General features: G+C 43.6%; 3 protein-coding genes across 3 annotated transcripts; 1 reads left to right on the top strand and 2 right to left on the bottom strand.

Moving 5' to 3' along the window:
* The first annotated feature begins 1,028 nt into the window (after positions 1-1,028).
* Positions 1,029-3,059, top strand: LOC107189617 (26S proteasome non-ATPase regulatory subunit 5). The gene is made up of 2 exons (XM_015578184.1): positions 1,029-1,212; positions 1,358-3,059. Exons 1-2 carry the CDS (start codon positions 1,031-1,033, stop codon positions 2,688-2,690), a joined length of 1,515 nt encoding a protein of 504 aa, XP_015433670.1. The 5' UTR covers positions 1,029-1,030; the 3' UTR covers positions 2,691-3,059.
* A 46-nt stretch (positions 3,060-3,105) lies between these two features.
* On the bottom strand, positions 3,106-13,259 carry LOC107189607 (nose resistant to fluoxetine protein 6-like). The gene is made up of 10 exons (XM_015578172.1): positions 12,953-13,259; positions 5,993-6,282; positions 5,741-5,916; positions 5,506-5,660; positions 5,176-5,310; positions 4,534-5,093; positions 3,944-4,249; positions 3,698-3,872; positions 3,301-3,443; positions 3,106-3,234 (listed from the first exon to the last, which is right to left on the bottom strand). The coding sequence occupies exons 1-10, from the start codon at positions 13,257-13,259 to the stop codon at positions 3,106-3,108; spliced, it is 2,376 nt and encodes a 791-aa protein (XP_015433658.1).
* A 3,748-nt stretch (positions 13,260-17,007) lies between these two features.
* On the bottom strand, positions 17,008-18,451 carry LOC107189583 (nose resistant to fluoxetine protein 6-like). The gene is made up of 6 exons (XM_015578143.1): positions 18,263-18,451; positions 18,110-18,189; positions 17,944-18,039; positions 17,747-17,876; positions 17,269-17,443; positions 17,008-17,159 (listed from the first exon to the last, which is right to left on the bottom strand). The coding sequence occupies exons 1-6, from the start codon at positions 18,449-18,451 to the stop codon at positions 17,008-17,010; spliced, it is 822 nt and encodes a 273-aa protein (XP_015433629.1).
* Between the last annotated feature and the right edge of the window lie 18 nt (positions 18,452-18,469).

Below are 18,469 nucleotides of genomic sequence, written 5' to 3'. Positions count from 1 at the left end.
ACAAACACGAATAGTAATGTAATTATCGTAAAATCATATTGAATACGTTTTTCTGTTTAAAGATCAAGGACTTACGATCGCAGTGAGCAAATTCACCCAAGATAGAAAAATCGCAATCACGGTTGTGAATGAAGTTAAATCACGACCGTGATCGTGATTCGGCGATCACTGTGATAAATCACTGTTAGTGATTTTGCACGCCATCTCTAATAAACATATGTATAAATTCCAAACAATATCCGTCATATAAGATATACACGATAAATAAATATGTATGTCGGGACTTGATTGTAGTTTTGCGCGTTAATTTTGAATATTGAAGTTTGTTAATAATTTATTGATTATTTCAAATGTTCAGTTTTGATGTTTAATTTATCGATCCTAAGTTTTGTAAATAATTTTATTAATAAATTTATCGTTGAGTTCAGCCGTGTGTACTTTTATTTATAAATCGTTGAAATTCTAATTGTACATCATACATCTCACACACGGGGTCTCTTCAGCATGCTTCGGGGGCTCCGTGACCCCACATTCTCACCCCGCGTGATCAATGGCGCCTCCACCGGGTATATGAAGATTAAGATCACATCTCTACTATGTTATAAACATTGAGGATAGATAATCAAATATTAGTAGGAAAAGGACAACAGAAACTATCGAAGTGTAAAATGACCGGGAAATACAACGAATTCACTGTCTTTAAATCGAATCATACTGTTCATTGTATTCTTTGTTTTAATGTTATCAAATTATTTGTTTAAATCCACCGAGTTGATTTTGTACATTAATAATTGTTGTGTATGACTAATTAATATTTATTTTTTTATGGAAAATGTCGAAATCACTTGTAGCGTTATCTACGATAAAACGTATGAAACTACTAATCAATTGTTATCATTTTCTTATAGTTAGATGGCGCGATACTGTCTTTTGTGGTGTGATGGCTGTGATTTCAAATATATAGATACGTAGTAACTGGTAGTAACCAGTAGTAACCGTACTAATGTTAAGTAATGTCAATACGCATGCCATGGCAGAGTGGTTACAGTCGAAAATTGTTCGTCTAGGCGAACTAAACTCAGTGGAAGAGAAAAAGGATATCCTATCAGAAATAAGAATCAAGTTGGGAAGTTTAAATACTAGAGAATCCGAGCAGATCGCTCAGAATTTGAATTTCAGTCAATTCTTTACACAACTAACCTCGAATGACAGGTACCATGACATCGCTGATTTTGTATAATCTTCAATAACGCACTGATATTTAATCACAAAATGTCCCGATGAATAGTATTTAGTAAGATAACAGATAGTAGAAGGATATTGTAAAATTACAAATTTATTACTTTTTCTTTTACAGAGAGTTTGTAAATCAATTATGCGACATTTTGAAGACATTGTTTGCTCTGCTGGAGCCTGGAGAAATATATCAAAGATATTCAACTGAATTCTCTCAATTGATAAGTCATTCTGATGCCATAGTTAGATCACTTGTATTACATGAAATTTTATGTATTGCATCTGATCCACACAAAGTGACAATGTTGCTTACAGACATTAGTTTACTTGTTGCTGTTATAAATAGAATTGCAGATGACAATTTAATGGTAGCCAAGTGTGCTATGTGTATAATGAAAGAGATTGGGAAAAATGCAAGTGGATTACAAATTATATACACTGGGGAGTTATTAAGGAGTTTTGCTAGATTTGTAGTAAAAAATGACACAATCAGTTTCCGTGTATATGAAGTTATTGCAGATATAGCAAAGTCTTCGAAGCAAGGCCTGGAAGCTTCAGCTGAGTCAGGATTTTTAAATAGTTTATTCAATATTTTGGAAAGCGATGATATGTTGCTTCAAGTATCTACGTTAGAAATTCTGACACAATTGGCATTGACGGAGGAAGGATTGAGTTACTTGGAACAGCAAGAAGTGTTGAGGAAATTGGTTCAGAAGATAGCTCAAGCCAACGAGAATCCACTGTCAAATCTGTTGATCCCTGGGTTAATGAAGTTTTTTGGGAATGTCGCACGTCTTTGGCCTAATGAGATTTTTTCAAAATATCCGGTTGTAGTCTCTGCATTGTTTGAAGTAATAGAGAGCGAGGATCAGGCTATCCTTGGTGTTGCATTAGATACATTGGGAAATGTTTCTGTAACCGCTGAAGGTAAATATGCTCTACAAGCTCTAGGAGATGCAATGCCATGTGCCTTAAAGAAAATCGCAGAAATCATACAAAAAATGCCTGCAGCGTTAAGAATTCGCGGGCTGAATAGTTTGACTCTCATACTCGATGTGCAAAAGACAGAGCAGGACAACAGAATTTTATCATTAACGAAGTCGTGGTTCGATTGTCTTTGCGACGAACCATTGGCTATGATTTTAGGATTATGTAGGCAACCATTCGCGGATATTAGACACGCAGGCTTAGAAGTGTTGGCGGTTGTAGCGTCGCAGGTGTGGGGTCAAGAGTACATATCCGTTTTTCCAGGTTTTATAGAGTTCTTATTGGATAGAAATATCGAGAGTTTCAAGGAGTGTAAAGAAGCTAAATATGAAGTTATTAAACGGCTGTCTCAAGCAGAATCAAATATATTTGATGCAGGCACGATGCAGAAGTTAGTAGAGTTCATGAATCGAGGGCCCCACTATGTTGAAATCCCTACTGAAGTTGCGACAGATGGTGGCCTATGAATCCATTACTTTGATCTTTGTTACTATATTATAATATTAAGAATCATCAACGACTGCCTGAAACATTAATTAGAACCCAATATAACTTTGTAACAAAAAGTGTATACTACTTACTCGTACATTTTATACACAACAGCAAAGTGCGAAGTACCATCTTTCGGGAGACGAGAGTAAAGAAGTATACAAAGACAAATAATTTATTTTATATATGTAACAATACATAGAAAAGTTAACGCTACATGTTTTTGCAATAACGCAAAGAATTCAGGTGACTCGCGACACCATGTTTGTAATTCGTCGTTGTTCTCGTTCGATTCGTAATTATATTCTCTTTTTTACATCAATTACTTATAATAAAGACGTTTATAAATAATTTTATCAGACGTGTGCTCTGCTTAACAGCTATATCACTGCCTCATTGTATGCGTTTCCGTTTTTTCGGTGAAAGTATCTTCAGCATACTCACTATAGGAGCTTCGAACGATAACGATATGATGAAGGATAATAAATAGGATAGCACCAGTTGCCCAAGGAATGTGATCACCTGAAAATTTATATAGTATATATATTGAGAGGAAACAAGACGTTCGTATTTTTTGTAGGAGCATACCATAGTATATTTCCCTAAGTGAAACGGCGAATCGAGGTTCAAAGCTGTTAGCCGAATCACGAGCGGATGTATCAAGTAGGCGCAGTATGTTATTCTACTGACCGGATACAGTATCGGTGCTGACAGAATGCTATTGACATATCCTGTAAACAGTGAATCTGTTACTTTACATTATCCTGAACATCGACGAACCGTCGTTATCTTCGTAACAGGAGTGTTCAGTTTCTCTGCACGCCTCCGTTTAACGTAAGTACGGGGCGAGGAGAACATGAAACTGAAGGCAGCTTCAGTGCGACATTTACCTCTTCTTACGATTACATATTGTAATTTATATGTCGTTGAATTTTTTATGTCTTAACGAGTGTAACAGTTGTGTCATTGCCGGTAAGACACTTACCTCCGTAGCCCGTGCTACATGCAAGCACGATCCACGATAAACCAAGTGCCCAGACACTGTGACTCAAAGACGAATAAGCGGCCGCCATCAGGGGGCTCAGCTCTGCTTCGTACAACCCGTACAACAAACTCAGTAGACAGGCCGAAGAGAAAAGCCAGCCGACGCAGACTGTCGTCTGTAAAATACCGATCAATAGATATTACGTGTTAGTAATTGCGATCGACAGGGAAAAATGTTCTATTTCACCTTGGTCATTTTTATTTTGCAATCAGTCTTGAAGAGGAAATAGCCCATCGCCATGCCTATTAGATACGGTCCCAATCTGGTCCATGGTTTGTCGTAGATTTTATCGAAAAGCGCTAACGGGTCATCGGAGCTCGGCATGTGATTATTCACTAGAGCGATGTAACCCGTTGTCATCCAGGAGCTGAGCAACAACGCGCTCAGCAAGAACGTTGCGATTTTGAAGTGGTTCGTCGCTAAGACCAATATCACAGCGCCGATGACATAAAATTGAGTGTCGTCCGCGACGTACCAGCTCCATATCATGCACTAGAACGAGCATGGGTTAATTATTGTCCCCTTTTAATACAACAGTACCTACCAAAGTGGCTCGAAAAGATTTGTACTACATCGAGGGTAGAAAAGAAAAAATCGGCCGGTCAAGGTGAATATTCTGGTCGTCTTTGAACTCTGTCCTGTCGAGGGCATGTGGGGAAACTACCTTGAGCGACCAATGTGTACTTTCTATCCGCGATGCAGGTGTCGCGGAGTGAGAGTAATGGTACCTTTCTATCGGTCCGTACGCCGATTTTAAACAACAATAACACACTCACCATTTGGTCGACCGGGAACAATGTATTGATATAAAGTAAGTTCCTCCACCAATAATTTTGGCAGTTATAATGGTCTGCGGTCGGTGGCTCGAACACAGAGTTCGAATGGAACCATTTCATCGCGACCTGAACTACGCCTAGTACGAACATGTACGGGGCGGTGAGTCTACAAAATCGGTAGATGAGCAGACCGATGAATTTCAGACTTCCTGAAACGAAACCCCTTGTACCCTGTGTCAGCGTCTTCAGCTCTCCCTTCGCGTTCGTACGGAAGAACAGGAAGCTGACGAGCAATCCGCCCATGAAGAAGAACGTGTCCACACTGAACGCTCCGTTCGAGATCGTTTGAAAGAGGAACTTCCTCTCTACGACTTTACGATACTCCATGTTGTCGGAATATTTGAACGCGGTGATGCACGTATGCCCGAGTATCACCCAGGCCATCGATATCACCCTGAGACCGTGGATGGTGCTGATCGTGTCTCCGCCGACTTTGCCGTCGCAGATGATTTTCACGTTCCCCGGAACCGAGAAAGATAGCAGCAATTCCTCGATCACGCCTACGAACAAGATCGACCAGGTTTTGGGTACCTTTCCCTTATTTACACGTCGGCCTACCTTTACAAACGTTCGTTCGCTTACTGAATTTATGCACCTCCGGTGTGGTGGATCGTAGGCTACCTTCGTGATCATTATTGTTGTTGATCGCCAACGTCTGTGACCCGCCGATTATAGCTTCAGCCGCTGGAACAGGAAGGTAGACCTTACCTTGAAAAGCTACGGAATATAATAATAAAAGTGTGTCACTGTCTCTGCTACTGTCCTAGTCCTGTGATAGTCTGTGAAGTGTTAAACGTGTCACCCTTTCGTTCTCAATGAGGGGACCTGTGCTACACACACTATTTCTCGATTATCAGAGAAAGAGGAATGTAACAGGAAGGACGCAAAAGATTCGCGAGGGAAAACTCTTACCACTTAACGATTTCTGACTTCTGCCGGTCAGTTGCTCGAGCTTCGCGTGCCTCTCTAAATCGTAAATCATGTTCCTTCGAGTATATTTCCGTGTCACGTAGATGTCGTATCCGGAACCGAGCGCCATCAGAAAGAATACCGCAGCGGTGGCGCCACTGAAATGATTCACGGTATCAATATTCGTTGGAACGAGGCTTTTGGATCGGTGTCCGTGGCTGATACTATTTGAACATACAATAACATCCAGAACATGGGATCTTCGTACATGTCGTACATATCGTGTTGGTCGCGTATCTTTTCAATGGACGAGTGTCTCCCTGCGAAATCGCTCGCCGCAAGCCTCGCTATTACAGAGACATCAGAGGCGGAGCACGAGAAGGGTAAACACACTCCCATATAAATTGTCCTTGTCTGTAAAAGAATATTGCAGTCATTTTTACGTTTTCCAAAAACCCCACGCGATATCTACAGATAGTTATCGATTTACCACCGGCGACAAGGTAGCGTTCAACGATATCGTCATCATATAAAATCCAAGTTTGTACGGCGGTTTGATCATAGCCGACTCGGTCCAAAGGTTGTTCGCGCTGGGACCGGCGTTCTTTCTCCGCGGTTCCGTATTGAATTCCTCCACCTCCTCCGTCCCTGTTTCCTTAACCGTTTGCTTGATCTTTCGTCCATAATCCTCGTTAATATAAATACACTCGGTCGAGGATCCAACGTAGTACGAATTCCCCCAAAAGAAACTGTTCGTGTATCGGCCCGACGAGTCATCCGCTGTGAAATTAAAGAGAACGGTTATTTTAGAATCTCGGAAACCTTAATCGACCGATTCGAATAGGACGCGTAAAGAAACATCGGTGGGTTGCGTTTTATGGCGTTGAATGACTAGTTGTTAACCAATGACCCACTTTTGTCAGTCAAGCCACTTTCCCTTCGACCGTCCGACTGACCATTTCCGGATCTGTTCCCTCAAAATTCCGTTGAAAGTGAACCAGCATGTTTTGAAGCTAACGTGCTTGCGCGCTTGACCTCTACCATGTATTTTTTCAAACGGTCAACGATTTCGGAGCACTCATCCGCAACTTTGTTCGTTGGAATTCGAATACGCGTAATCGACAATTTCACTCGATTCAATTCGAAGCCAGCCTACCAAACCGGTGTTCGTCAGTGTGTCGCAACACCGGGCAATTTTCATGAGGGAACGCTCGTTCGTTCGCGTCAGTTAATACATAATTTTCATTATCAACGGATTACGACACACATCGGGAGCGAGATATCCACAGCGTTCACCGGCGAGAACTTTCTATTCGGGAAGAAAGTAATATTATCTAATCGTCGTTGGCGGTGGCGTTCAGGTTTGTACCGTGATCCAGTCTCTAATCATGGAGTTCCGTTACATTAACGATAAATTGCGGTTACAGGGATGGAATTGCAACGTCATCGTAGCATGCACGCGCAAACGAAAAAAAACCGGACAGACTCAAGAGAAGTTTCCATGGAAATATTTCGTAACCAGCGCACCGAACGTGGCATTCCCATTCCCATCAGGCCTCATCGTCATCGGTGAAATTTCTCCGTTTCCAGCGTGCGCGTATCGGTCTCCCGTCATCTGCGATCTTTGCACCGGGATCAAAAGAATTTCGACGAATCCTCTTAATTCGAAAGTAATTCTTGACCTTGCTTACTCTGCTGCTAAACATTACCCAACTCCATTGGCGTAACTAGAATTCTTTTCCAACCCCCGTCGATATCCAACAACGGACAGAATCCTATTGTCGATTCTGTCCGCGCAATGGCCGATGCAAGTCGCGTGCACAGGGTGTCGGAAATTCGAATCACACAATCGGGATTCCACACGCGTTTACGGTTCCTCGGTTGTTACTTTTCCGCAAAGTCAAGTTCGATCCTCGCACGTGACCTGTGTTCGCTTTCGTTAGATACGATCTAACGTATTTTGTCTGGGTTTTGTTCACATGTGCCGCACGAGATGCACACATTCGGCCTATACAACAGTCGTTCAGCCTTGTGGCCCCGGGCTCAATGTTCGTATCTTCTGTTCAAGGAAAACGAAAGGATCGATGGTCACGACGCCATTGAACGAGATCATTTCCCGCCGACGAAATGACGTTTCGTTTATTTCGCGAAAGAAAGCGGGAAACGAATTCGATAGGTTTCGCGTAACGAGACGGCGACCGGTTTGCAAGGAGGTCTCCTGGCTAGATCACCATTCTCATGGTCGAGGCTCCACCGGCAAAGTTCATGGGCTATCGCAATAAAACGTGGCTCGAAAAACACCTGGTTTCGGTTCGCTGGCTTGGCCACTTTGTTCACTCCGGGGGTTTGTAAAAGCAGCGGAATCACGCGCCCAGAGCAGCGAATCGGTGTGTACGTAGTAATTGAGGGAGAAAGAGAGACAGAGCAGTCCTGATCGAGTGCAGACAGGGCCGAGTATAATGTTCCTAACCTTGTAAAATATGTTGCAGAACCGATCTTTCCACCAGACGAATGATCGATAGAAAAGCAACGGTAAAGTAGGTTAATTTCGGGTCTGGTTGTAGCAATCGACACTAAACGACCACTTTCCTTCGACGTCGGCTATCGTCGATCATTGACCGTGACAATACGATCTATCGTCTAATTTCCGAGAGATTGAACCTCGAACGTGCTGAACAGCGCTCTCTGGATGGCCGCGGGGAAAGTAATTCGGAAAGAGAAAGGCTCTCGTTTGCATAGTCCGCTCGTGTCGCAATATTAATGTCCAGCCGCGGGATGATCGTGTGTATAGGTATGTATATCTGTTTTTACGGATTATGCGTGAAGCATTCCAGTGGATGTGTCCTTGACTAGTTTCCTTCGGATGTAAATTTACAGCCGTCGATTACGACCATAGCCCCGAGTGGATGTATAATGTATCCACAATATGTGTCCCTTCGAGGGATTCTCCGATCGGTTCGTCATTTTTCCTTCGCGGGACGATAATGCATTCGAACGAAAGACAACGCAAGACAACGTGGTCACGGATGATGCGACGCCGATTCGGTGAAACCGTGACGCTTGAGGATGTCTCTTCGGCGATTCGTTACGTAACCTATCGAGCGTTGCGAGACTCCCGAGGGGAAACAAAAGAAGAAGAAAAGTTGAAATTATAACGTGCGCGCAACTTTTCCAACGGACAACGAAAAGTGAAAACGGCTTGGGCACGCCAGGACATCGCATCGTCTCGAGACGAGGCGTTTCCAAAGGTGGGTTGCGGCAACCAAGGCGTTTCGAGGTTGTCCCATAATCGGTGATCGGTCAGCGAAAACGTTAAACGTTTTCCTCGCATTTCCTAATTGATATCGGTTGATTTGCCAAGCGGAATTAATTACAGAGCTCCGGCTGCATGCCTACCTGCCTCCCAGCCTTTAAGGCTCCTCTCGCTATTTAGCTTCGATCGCCACCTACACGCACACATAGGATGATTCGAAATGAACCACAGGAGAAAAAGTTTTCTATGCGGAAGATAAATATCAGTTCAGCTGGAATTATTCTGGACAACACAGACAGAAATTCCGAGATGAAAAATGAACGGACTCGCAAATACATTTGGGCTGTTACGCAAGTCGAATACGCCAATGCGGGTAGTACTACACTTTCTACTCTTCGTGCATTCTGTTTTTTTCGACGATGCACGTTAATGCCTCGAGCGTAACTCTCCTCGACGAAGTATTCGAGTCCGCGCATATATACTCCACTTGACTGATCCTACGTCAAATTTTCAGGAAGTTCTTCGTTGAAGTAAACGTTTGCGATGCGAATATGTATACACACGGTCCACTCGGCCGTACAAACGTACACGCCGAAGGAAACTTGTTCGCGAGGGAAACACGTAGAAAGTACATAAGGGAGTATCTGCTTACATAATAATTCGTGGTCGAGACATTAATCAGGCGCGAGAAGAGATCGAGTAAACCTTGCCGACTGGTACGCGCTCGGAATTATACAAAGCTGGTCCAAAACATATTGCGCAACTTCAAACGGTTCGAATTCCTGCGACTGAAAATGAGTAAACCAGCTGGAATATATCTGGTATGTAATTACAAGTTTATGAGATAATAGGTTTCAAAGGCATATGGGATGCTTTAGAACAATTGATTTGGAGTGTACATACTATTGTAATAGGTTGTACAAAACACGGATCCACGCTTTTGACGGATGGTAATACGTATCTCTTCCTCAGACTTTTCTCAAAATGATTATGGTCAAACGAAAAAGACACGAAGAAACTGCATTACTCTATATCGTCTGTTATATTCTGTAGGTAGGAAACACCAGCTTCGTTGAAAGTCTCCGAGACGCCGATGGATCGTGATCAGCGTGTTACACGATCCGGAAGGCCAGTCTGCATAGATGAGGGTACGGCCAGCAACCCGTTATGTCACCGTTAATAAGAAAAACAGATGCAAAGGATCGGGGATTATTTAAGAAAAGTCTGGTTACGTGAAAGTTGCGCTCACGAGCCCCTGGTTTACACGTAATCCTTTCTCCCTGTGCCACGCGCGGGTTTTTGTATCCAGCGTGACGTAATTTCGATAACTGCCGCGGTTTCTCTGGTTCGCCGGTGTTCCTCCGCACGCGTCTTCCTTAAACTTTCTAACGCCGATGTCGTCGTCGCGCGGGTCGCCCGCTGGATCACGCCGACGGAAGTCGTCGGCGGCGCGATTCGTGGCGGATTATTAGCACATTTTCTACCGACTGCTATTTAATAGGTTTCGTAGATCCAACGATCAACAGCCAAAGAACTATTATTAAACAGTTCAATTACAGTAGCAAGATACATTCATGGAAAATAGCAAGAAATCTAATAAGGTAAATTAATAGGCTTCTTATCTATAAGCAATGAAGTGAACGCGCTCGAGAACCAAATAGAGAAATCATCGCGTTGAATAACAGTCGAAGGGAACGATTTAGCACGGAGGTTATTTACTTTCTTTCGACCTACTAAAAAAGATTGATTCGTGTCCGACTTTCTGTCTCCTTATCACTCAACCAAGTAACGCAATCCGTTTTGCAAAACATCATCCGTTTCTTGTACACCTTTCACCTGATCGAATATGTACTTCTTGATCCAGGTACTCGAGCCGTTGATACGATTAAAAGACAATCCAGAAGCCACCCGTGATCGAGGAGCAACAACAGGAAAGTCGACGGGAGAATGCCCGTTCCCACAATGGCGGACACCCGGGGGAGAAGAGGCGGCGTTTCAAATGTCATATAACGGTAATGCTCTCCTAACGACTAGCAGACGCGCACCTTTCACCTTTTCCTCGTGTAATTGTACAAATTTCAACTTCCGATGACGATAATGGAGCACGCGGGCTCAAACAGAGAGGAGAAAGTCGAATGAATTCGCCGCCGTGTGTTTTCCGCTGTTGGAAATTGGGGAGAGTTCGGTTCTGGGCGGAGTTCTCGCCCGGAAACAATGAACATCGGACGATAACATAGAACCTTTAACGAAATCATTACTGTCGTCCAGGAACAGAGGGAAATACTGGTAAAACTGCGGTTATCAAACAAGGGAAAAAAATGAATTTCTCCTTTCGTCCCTGGAAAAGTTGTCGTTGCCTATATTACCCTTCTATCAAGACGCATCGGCTTCTCGAAGTTGTTTTCCTGAAGTTAACCGACGGCTGGTCGTTCCTTGTCCGTTGAACTGAAAAGACTTATACTCATCGTAACGGAATAGATGTCGAAAGTACCCGTGGGCGAGAACCTGTTTTGTTTCTCTTTAGGCCCGGTTTATAGACACGACTATTCGATTTGCGAACAGGTTATTGTCTACCCGGAAAAAGAATACCTAATAGCTGTACGAATTCAATGTCCATGACTATTCGAGAATCGACAGTCAAATACATGTCCCCCCGTGTCGTTCTTGAATTTCACGACGAATCTTTTTATTACGTCCGTTTCGTGTTGCTCGTTGCGTATAGAAAATATTATCTACGTTCTCCGTGTTCCAATTTTCAAACGTTCGTGCAGGCACATCGACAGGGTAAACCAGTTACTACCGCAGCGCCGGTTTTCGACGATCGGACACGAACTCAAAGCTCGACGGAGGAAACGAGCCATGACTGTTGCCCCCTTTTTTTTTATTTTTTTATTCACCAGGTGTCCGTGGCGCGTTTCCTTCTCCGAGCGACCTTTTACTTATCGATAGAGCACGCGCAATTATATGTATAAAAGCAAGAAAACTTCTAGTTAAAAAATATTGAATAATCAATCGATTGATGAATTCGACTTGTACCGAACAAACCTTTGTCGTCGATTCGATCGCTACTCATTAGTGCACGTTGAATCTGTTCCTGTGACTATTAAATCGGCGTTCTTTGACCAACAAGAATTATCGTCCCTCGACAGACAATTATTCTTCTTGTTCTTGTGTCTTCGCGCGGGAAGAGGCGAAGGGACAACCATGACACACTTAATCTAACCCTTTCACCTGTACTCAGCGTACCGCAGATACAACCTTGGATAAGGGATAATCGAAGGCGTAGCAGCAAGGTATATACGAAGAAAGTGTACATATAAATACCTTGTCTATTCTTAGATATTGCGTGGATCGTGGTATACGTCTAGTGGCATTCTTCGCGTATTACCTGCACGCAACGGATCGTTTTGTCGCCGTTCCGAGATGCTATTTCATCGTCGAACAAAACCGTCCGATTAATCGATTGGCCGTGGTTAATAAATCGCACGTGGAAAACAGGACATTGAAACACGGCCAGTTTAATTGAACCGTCCACGAGTCCGTAACGATCGTTATCGATCGTATGAACTTTCGAGAACCGCGGAGGAAGGCTCCTAGCCAGAAGAAAAACGGCATTGACCGAGGGAAGAAGGAAAAGCATCGAAAGTTTATTCGTTTGTCACGACCAGCCGCCGGCGAGCCTGTTCTTTTGTGTCGCGAAAAGTGAAATTCGACCGATACTTGTATCACGACTCTCGATTTCTTATACGTACAGTGGCTGCCAAAAGTTTTCGGCTAAATTGTAATTTCAATATATCATTTTGCAAAATATATAATACGAATAAACTCTTCATCTACCCATAGTGAGTTCGGACGGTTAGGTTTTCAACCGTTTGCGAAATAACAGACGCGTTAAATTGTGCGTTTAATATTTCGTTTTCCAGCGGGTCTGCGATCCCGGTTTAACGTTGGCGGAATCACGTGCGTCGTGCCAAGCAGACCCGGCAATTATGTCCGTTCCTACGCGGAACCACGGGTTACACTTTCTATTTGTGTAAGAAATTTTTGTCTCCACGCGAGTAAAATGTGCGGTTTCATGACCGACGAAAAAAGAAGAAGAAAAAAGGAAATGCGAGTCTCGTTCGTGACTGGTAATCTTTGCCACGCATCCGTCTATTGGGACCAATCATTTGTCGCGTGTTGTTAATTCGACTTTACCTTTCAGGGCCCATCCCTCGTGTCTCTTCAGTCCCTGGATGTATCGCGTGATGTCTTTGCCGCATTGCTCCTCCACGGGATGCCACCCATCGGTCCAATTGTTGGCAAGATAACGCACGTTGAAGATGTCCAGCGTCTCCGTCAGCGTGGTCCAATTTCTGTCCGGGATCCGGTCAACATCCACCAATGTCCTTGTTCGTTGATCCCCGAGAAGATCCTGCACGGGAATCTCCGACGTGTTCGAGGAGGATTTCACCCCGTATATCGCGACGAACGCGAACAGAATAGAGATCCACGTGTGGTTCATCGTTTTGCAATATATATAATAATAATAATAATAACTAATTGCACTAATTCCACCGGTCTAATAAGATCGTTAGAAATTAAGTTAATCTCAACTGATCATGATCGAGAGGTCATCAAGCTTCGGGTTAAGTGTCCTTTTTCCAAACTGGCGATCGTATCGATATATCACAGCAGAAGAGGGATTAATTTATCGAATCACAGTCAACGCACGGTACTTGTGTTTCTTTCTTTACGAGATTTCAGGGTGAATCGAAATATTATATATCCACTGATATTATTTATCTCTGTAGATCACGTAAATCTGTCGGGTCGCATTTTCGTGGCCTTCCAGGGTGTATCCACGCGAATCACTTCCGTTTTCATCATGAACTGATCACGGTGAAGACTGAGACTGGACGAGAGAAACAGGCAGCGACACCCGTTCCACACGACACACGTCCCCCGATGATCTCGAACACGAGTTCTTTCTCTTTCTCGATCGGGCAGCAACGAGCACCAAGATTGGGTGTGCGTGTGCGCGTGTCCTGTGCCGTCCTCCGTGTGGTTCTTTCGCGTTCGAGGGCCAAGAATCACCTGGAACGACGAAGCTGGCAATGGTAAGAAAAATGGCCTCGCCGGATGAATATCTTGGTAGTAATGAAAGTGCCCGGAGAAATGGTGGGGGAGCAAACCTCCCCGTATATCGAAAAGTGAACGCCAACAGGCGGACACCATAGGCCGACACGCATTGAGCTTAAAACCGTTTCGTGTGGTGCCGTAGATAGGACAAGATAGGCAAAGGAACGTTAGCTATAGACACCTTCCTAGAAGCGTGTCCGTTTGTTCGTTGGTCCAAAAGATTTATTGTTCGAAACGTTTATTAAATTCATAGCGATTTCTCTTACGCACTGGAAGTATTTCCGAATAACGTACATATATGTTTGGTAGATTAAGGAGGAAATCGTTCTCGAAATACTGGAATCACTGACGGCCCGAGTTAAGCGAACGGTAGTTTTCTACTTACGTTAATAAAAAGACGGAAGAAGCGTTTCAGCTCGTTAAAATTAGAGAGCACGTAGAAAACCAGATATCCAAAACGAGCCGGTTATGTTTCGAACACTGCGGCTGTGAACTTCGCACCGACACACATGTTCCTCCGGTAATATTTTTCATTTTTTGCGCAGGATAAATTTCGGTGACCGCATAGAAATGCGAGTCACGGCGTGCAACAGAAAATGTATCGCTCTCTCCTCGACGAGACGACATAATTTTACCTGCTATGTATATATGTGTAAAACGCGTTGCGACGAACTCGCGTACGACACCTGTCCACGAAAGCGTAATTCGTTTCGCGTCTGATCCCTAATTACAAGCTTAATGATGGGTGATAATTAGTGGGGAATTAAAATAAATCGATTGATATCGAAAGAATTAGCGTTGAATACACGAGACGCTTTCGGCAGTGTTCATACGCGAGTTCTTCGCGAGATACGATGACCAGGTACGTCGCGCAAGTTTCACCGGGAAATTTCATACTGTTAAAAGCGGTGTTTTCCCTTTCTCCGGCCGTAGAACTTTCGTCAAATGCTGTCGTTCGCTCGATCGTGCTGAAATTTTGTGATCTTTCTCTTTCATTGCACGGGCGTTCGATCGTCCTACGAAACGATTCGTATAATAATAATTCGTTAACGTTACGACGAGTCCGCAAGATGAAAGTTTCTCGATCCGATTTTCTCGTGGCGGTTATCAGTAGTCGCGTGTTTTCTCTGGCGATCGTGAATTAATGTTACGTTCACGCGTTTATCCGTCGCGAGAAGTGTCATTAACGTGAACTCGGACAAGGCACGGCCGACACGTTATTCGCAGCACGCGCTGCTTGGAACGCGAGTCGCGTGAAAATTAGACACGATTTTACGCCCCATTAGGAACACCTATTTTACGAAGTGTCATGTACTTACAAAGCTGGGCAAAGATAAATGTCTCTGGCCCATCTTGATCACTCATTACACTCTGTACACGGAGGAAGAACCTTGAGTAAGTTCGACGTACCTCTGGTTTGCTATGTTTTTTTTCTTTTTTCTTTTTTTTTTTCTCGCAAATTGATTTAAACGTTCCTCTTTTTGTACAGGCGACTTCCGTGTTCCTTTGCATATTCATTAAGCCCGATGACAAGAAGAGGGAACGTTAACGACTCCGCGGTTACACTTTTATTCCGCTTCCTGAAAGCGTGCGCCCGGCCGATCGAGCTTCGAAACTTTCTTCCGGAACGATTGGTATATAGATATTTTAATTCCGAATTTCTCTTTCGTTAGAGTCACATATTTGTTCTGTGACGCAAACCACATCGGCGCGGTGAAACTGGTCGAGGGGAACCGAACGAATCTCGTTATATCTTTCTCTCGCAAACCAGGGGTAGACATGCTCGTGGAACACGAGACGATTAAGGACCTTCGGGAGGAGATTCCCCCTGATTCGTTCGTGGCGAAGGTCCCAAAGTCATCCTGGTCATTCTGTGAACCGCTTCTTGTTCAGGTGTAATGTCGTCGATCATCGATCGATTCGACACGGTATGATTCAACCTTTGAGCAGAGTACAGTTGACCGAGCGTGGATCGAATTCAAATGCGCTCCATTTTGGGAGTAGACAAACACTCAAAGGTAGAAAGAGGAAAGTCACGATGACTATGTGTAATTTCACGTTACATTGAGGTCGCGGCCATTAGATCTCAAGGGTACACCGTTTCTGTAATTCGTTTTTTGGTACCGCGAGCTGGAATTTATCGTGTTATAAATCACGCATTTTAATTGAACTGCCTTACGGATTACCGTGGTAGATGACTTTTCAACCGTTCGACAGGTCTTCCTTGAAGGCGTTAATTACACTCGTTTAGTATAGATTTTAGCATACCAGAAACGGTTGATTGGATTCCATGTCCCATAAAAATTCGATTCGCACGGTTCTACTAAAAATTATAATCGGTCCTAGCCTTGACTACAGAAAAAGGCGACATTTGCTCGGGAAGCATTCGTCTCGCGATAAACCGCTCAGGGACCATAAATACGTCTGGTCGTTTTCAAGTTTTTTTTACGTAATATCGTTGATGTCTGACGATCACCTGTCTCTCGGTGCCAGATATTGTACAAGAAAGTGGAACGTTGGCTTTCTGTTACGTTATGCGCGAAAATGGAAATACAAGTCCTGCAGCTTATGACAAAACATTCGTCGAGGATGGATCATAGAAAATCGTTGATCAGTTGCAGGACTGCAATTTCGATTGACTTCTACTTCTTCCAGATCCTCATAGGATGGACTATCCTCAGGAAAGACACCATGGGAGCTTCGAAGAGCAGACTGATGACCAACGCAACGGCGTAGGACGCTATCGTGAACCCGAAGAATAGGATTGCCTGTAACATATTCAACGGTCTTTGTTTACAAGACGAAACGGGGCAACCGAAATGTAATATTACTGAAGGCAAAGTTTCGTCTCCGCGGCAAGGTGAACGTAACTTTCTCCGAGTAGGAAAACAGTAAGGGGGGAGATGAAAAGTGAGAACAGGTAGGCTATCAATAAGAAGCGGGCAAGGAAGGCGGGAAAAGGAATGCAGGGGCAGGCGCCGAAGACGCGAACGAGTCGACATCTAACGGAGTTCTCAGGAACGAATTAACTGGATTCGGATCGGTAATCGTGACATTCAATTTGAATCTTGTTCAATTGCATTTCATTGGAGGGCACAAGATGGAATGTTTTGAAATATGTAAAATATTGATTATGGTACCATTAATCCCAGTGTCAAATGCATAGAGGATTCTCCTTTCAGGGCCACCGCACGTATGATCGCGGGATGCACCAGATACACGCAGTAACTTAATCTGGACAGCGGATACAGGTACTTCCAGGACAGTATTTTATTTACAATCCCTAAAAACACAGTTGTCATTTGGTCGTTCAGAAAATAATCTACGGAACTGGAAATGTCCGTGAATTATTCGTGGTCTATTAATATTAAAAAACGAAATCGACCACTGACCACCGTGTCCAGTAGTGCAGGCGATTAGAACCCAGCCGACAGCGACCGCCCATCCGGAATGCGAGAACACCATGTACGCTGCGGACATGAATGGACCGTACTTGGTCCCGTATAATCCGTACACTATACTTAACATGACGAAAAAAGAGACGATCCAGCAGAGAAACGCAACTGTCTGTAATCAAAGTGAGGCCGTGTATCAAAGAGGCGATCCTGAATTTGCCGGATGATCATTACGGTGAAAGTTGATTACGATACTTCTTACTGCATTCTGTCATAATAATGGGCGAGTTACATGAGATCAGAATGCTACACATTCTTAACGGAATCGTGTGGTATGCGAATAATTCAGGGAAGTTGCCTGTTTCGAACGGAATGTGAAACTAGCCTCTCATATTTATACTCGAAATTAATCGTAGATGGCTACTCCCTCGAAATTATTCAAAAATATTATGCCACGCACAACACACATACACACCTTAGGAATTTTCAAGCTACAGCGGGTCTTGTAGAGATACCATCCTGCGACCATCCTGAGAAGATACGGCCCGATCCTCGACCACGGTTTGTCGTAGAGATTCTCATAATTGGCGAACGGATCTTCGATACTACATCGAATTTTACAGTCAAGTCAATTGCAATTAATACACAATATTTGTAAGAGATATGTTTTACCTTGGCACGTGTTGTGTACGCAATGTGATGACCGCTGTGGTGATCCAAGATACGATCAATATGAAGATGGTCATGAAACCTGCGGCTGAGAGGAACCTGGACAATACAGTTTAGTGAAACACACATCATCTTGACAGATTTGACGACTTAGATAAGGATCGTGTACCTTTGACTAATTATCAAGATGATCGTTCCAATGATGTAAAATATCGTGTCGTTTGCTAAATACCAGCTCCACACCATACACTGTCGAAACACATGCACGATTGTTTTAGAAATGTGTCCCGACTAAAGGGTTTATCGAAAAAAATATACCTACTCGTTCTTCCATGGTGAAATACGTATTTATGTACAGAATATTCCTCCACCAGAATTTTCGGCAAGTTTGATAATCCATCGAGTAAAGGTCGAGCATCGTGTGATCGTAATACCAAGGCATCGTCACCGCGATGAGACCGATCACCACAAGATAGGGCGATGTTAACCGGAAGTATCGGTAAAGAACCATACCCAAGAAAAATAACGA

This window comes from Dufourea novaeangliae, unplaced genomic scaffold, assembly GCF_001272555.1.
Source record: "Dufourea novaeangliae isolate 0120121106 unplaced genomic scaffold, ASM127255v1 scaffold165, whole genome shotgun sequence".
NCBI lineage: Eukaryota > Metazoa > Arthropoda > Insecta > Hymenoptera > Halictidae > Dufourea > Dufourea novaeangliae.
Note: the sequence above shows the minus strand (reverse complement) of the source record. Positions and strands in the feature narration are given on the sequence as shown.

What these genes read in the sequence shown, in the direction of transcription:
- LOC107189607 (XM_015578172.1), bottom strand. Translation starts at nt 13,259, where the DNA reads ATGAACCACACGTGGATCTCTATTCTGTTCGCGTTCGTCGCGATATAC. An exon ending in CCCATGTTCTGGATGTTATT is followed by an intron (nt 5,661 to 5,740) that starts GTATGTTCAAAT and finishes GAATCATTTCAG; the next exon opens with TGGCGCCACCGCTGCGGTAT. An exon ending in ACTTAGGGAAATATACTATG is followed by an intron (nt 3,235 to 3,300) that starts GTATGCTCCTAC and finishes ATAAATTTTCAG; the next exon opens with GTGATCACATTCCTTGGGCA.
- LOC107189617 (XM_015578184.1), top strand. Translation starts at nt 1,031, where the DNA reads ATGGCAGAGTGGTTACAGTCGAAAATTGTTCGTCTAGGCGAACTAAAC. An exon ending in CAACTAACCTCGAATGACAG is followed by an intron (nt 1,213 to 1,357) that starts GTACCATGACAT and finishes TTTCTTTTACAG; the next exon opens with AGAGTTTGTAAATCAATTAT.
- LOC107189583 (XM_015578143.1), bottom strand. Translation starts at nt 18,451, where the DNA reads ATGGTTCTTTACCGATACTTCCGGTTAACATCGCCCTATCTTGTGGTG. An exon ending in ATCTTGATAATTAGTCAAAG is followed by an intron (nt 18,040 to 18,109) that starts GTACACGATCCT and finishes TGTATTGTCCAG; the next exon opens with GTTCCTCTCAGCCGCAGGTT. An exon ending in CGTACACAACACGTGCCAAG is followed by an intron (nt 17,877 to 17,943) that starts GTAAAACATATC and finishes AATTCGATGTAG; the next exon opens with TATCGAAGATCCGTTCGCCA.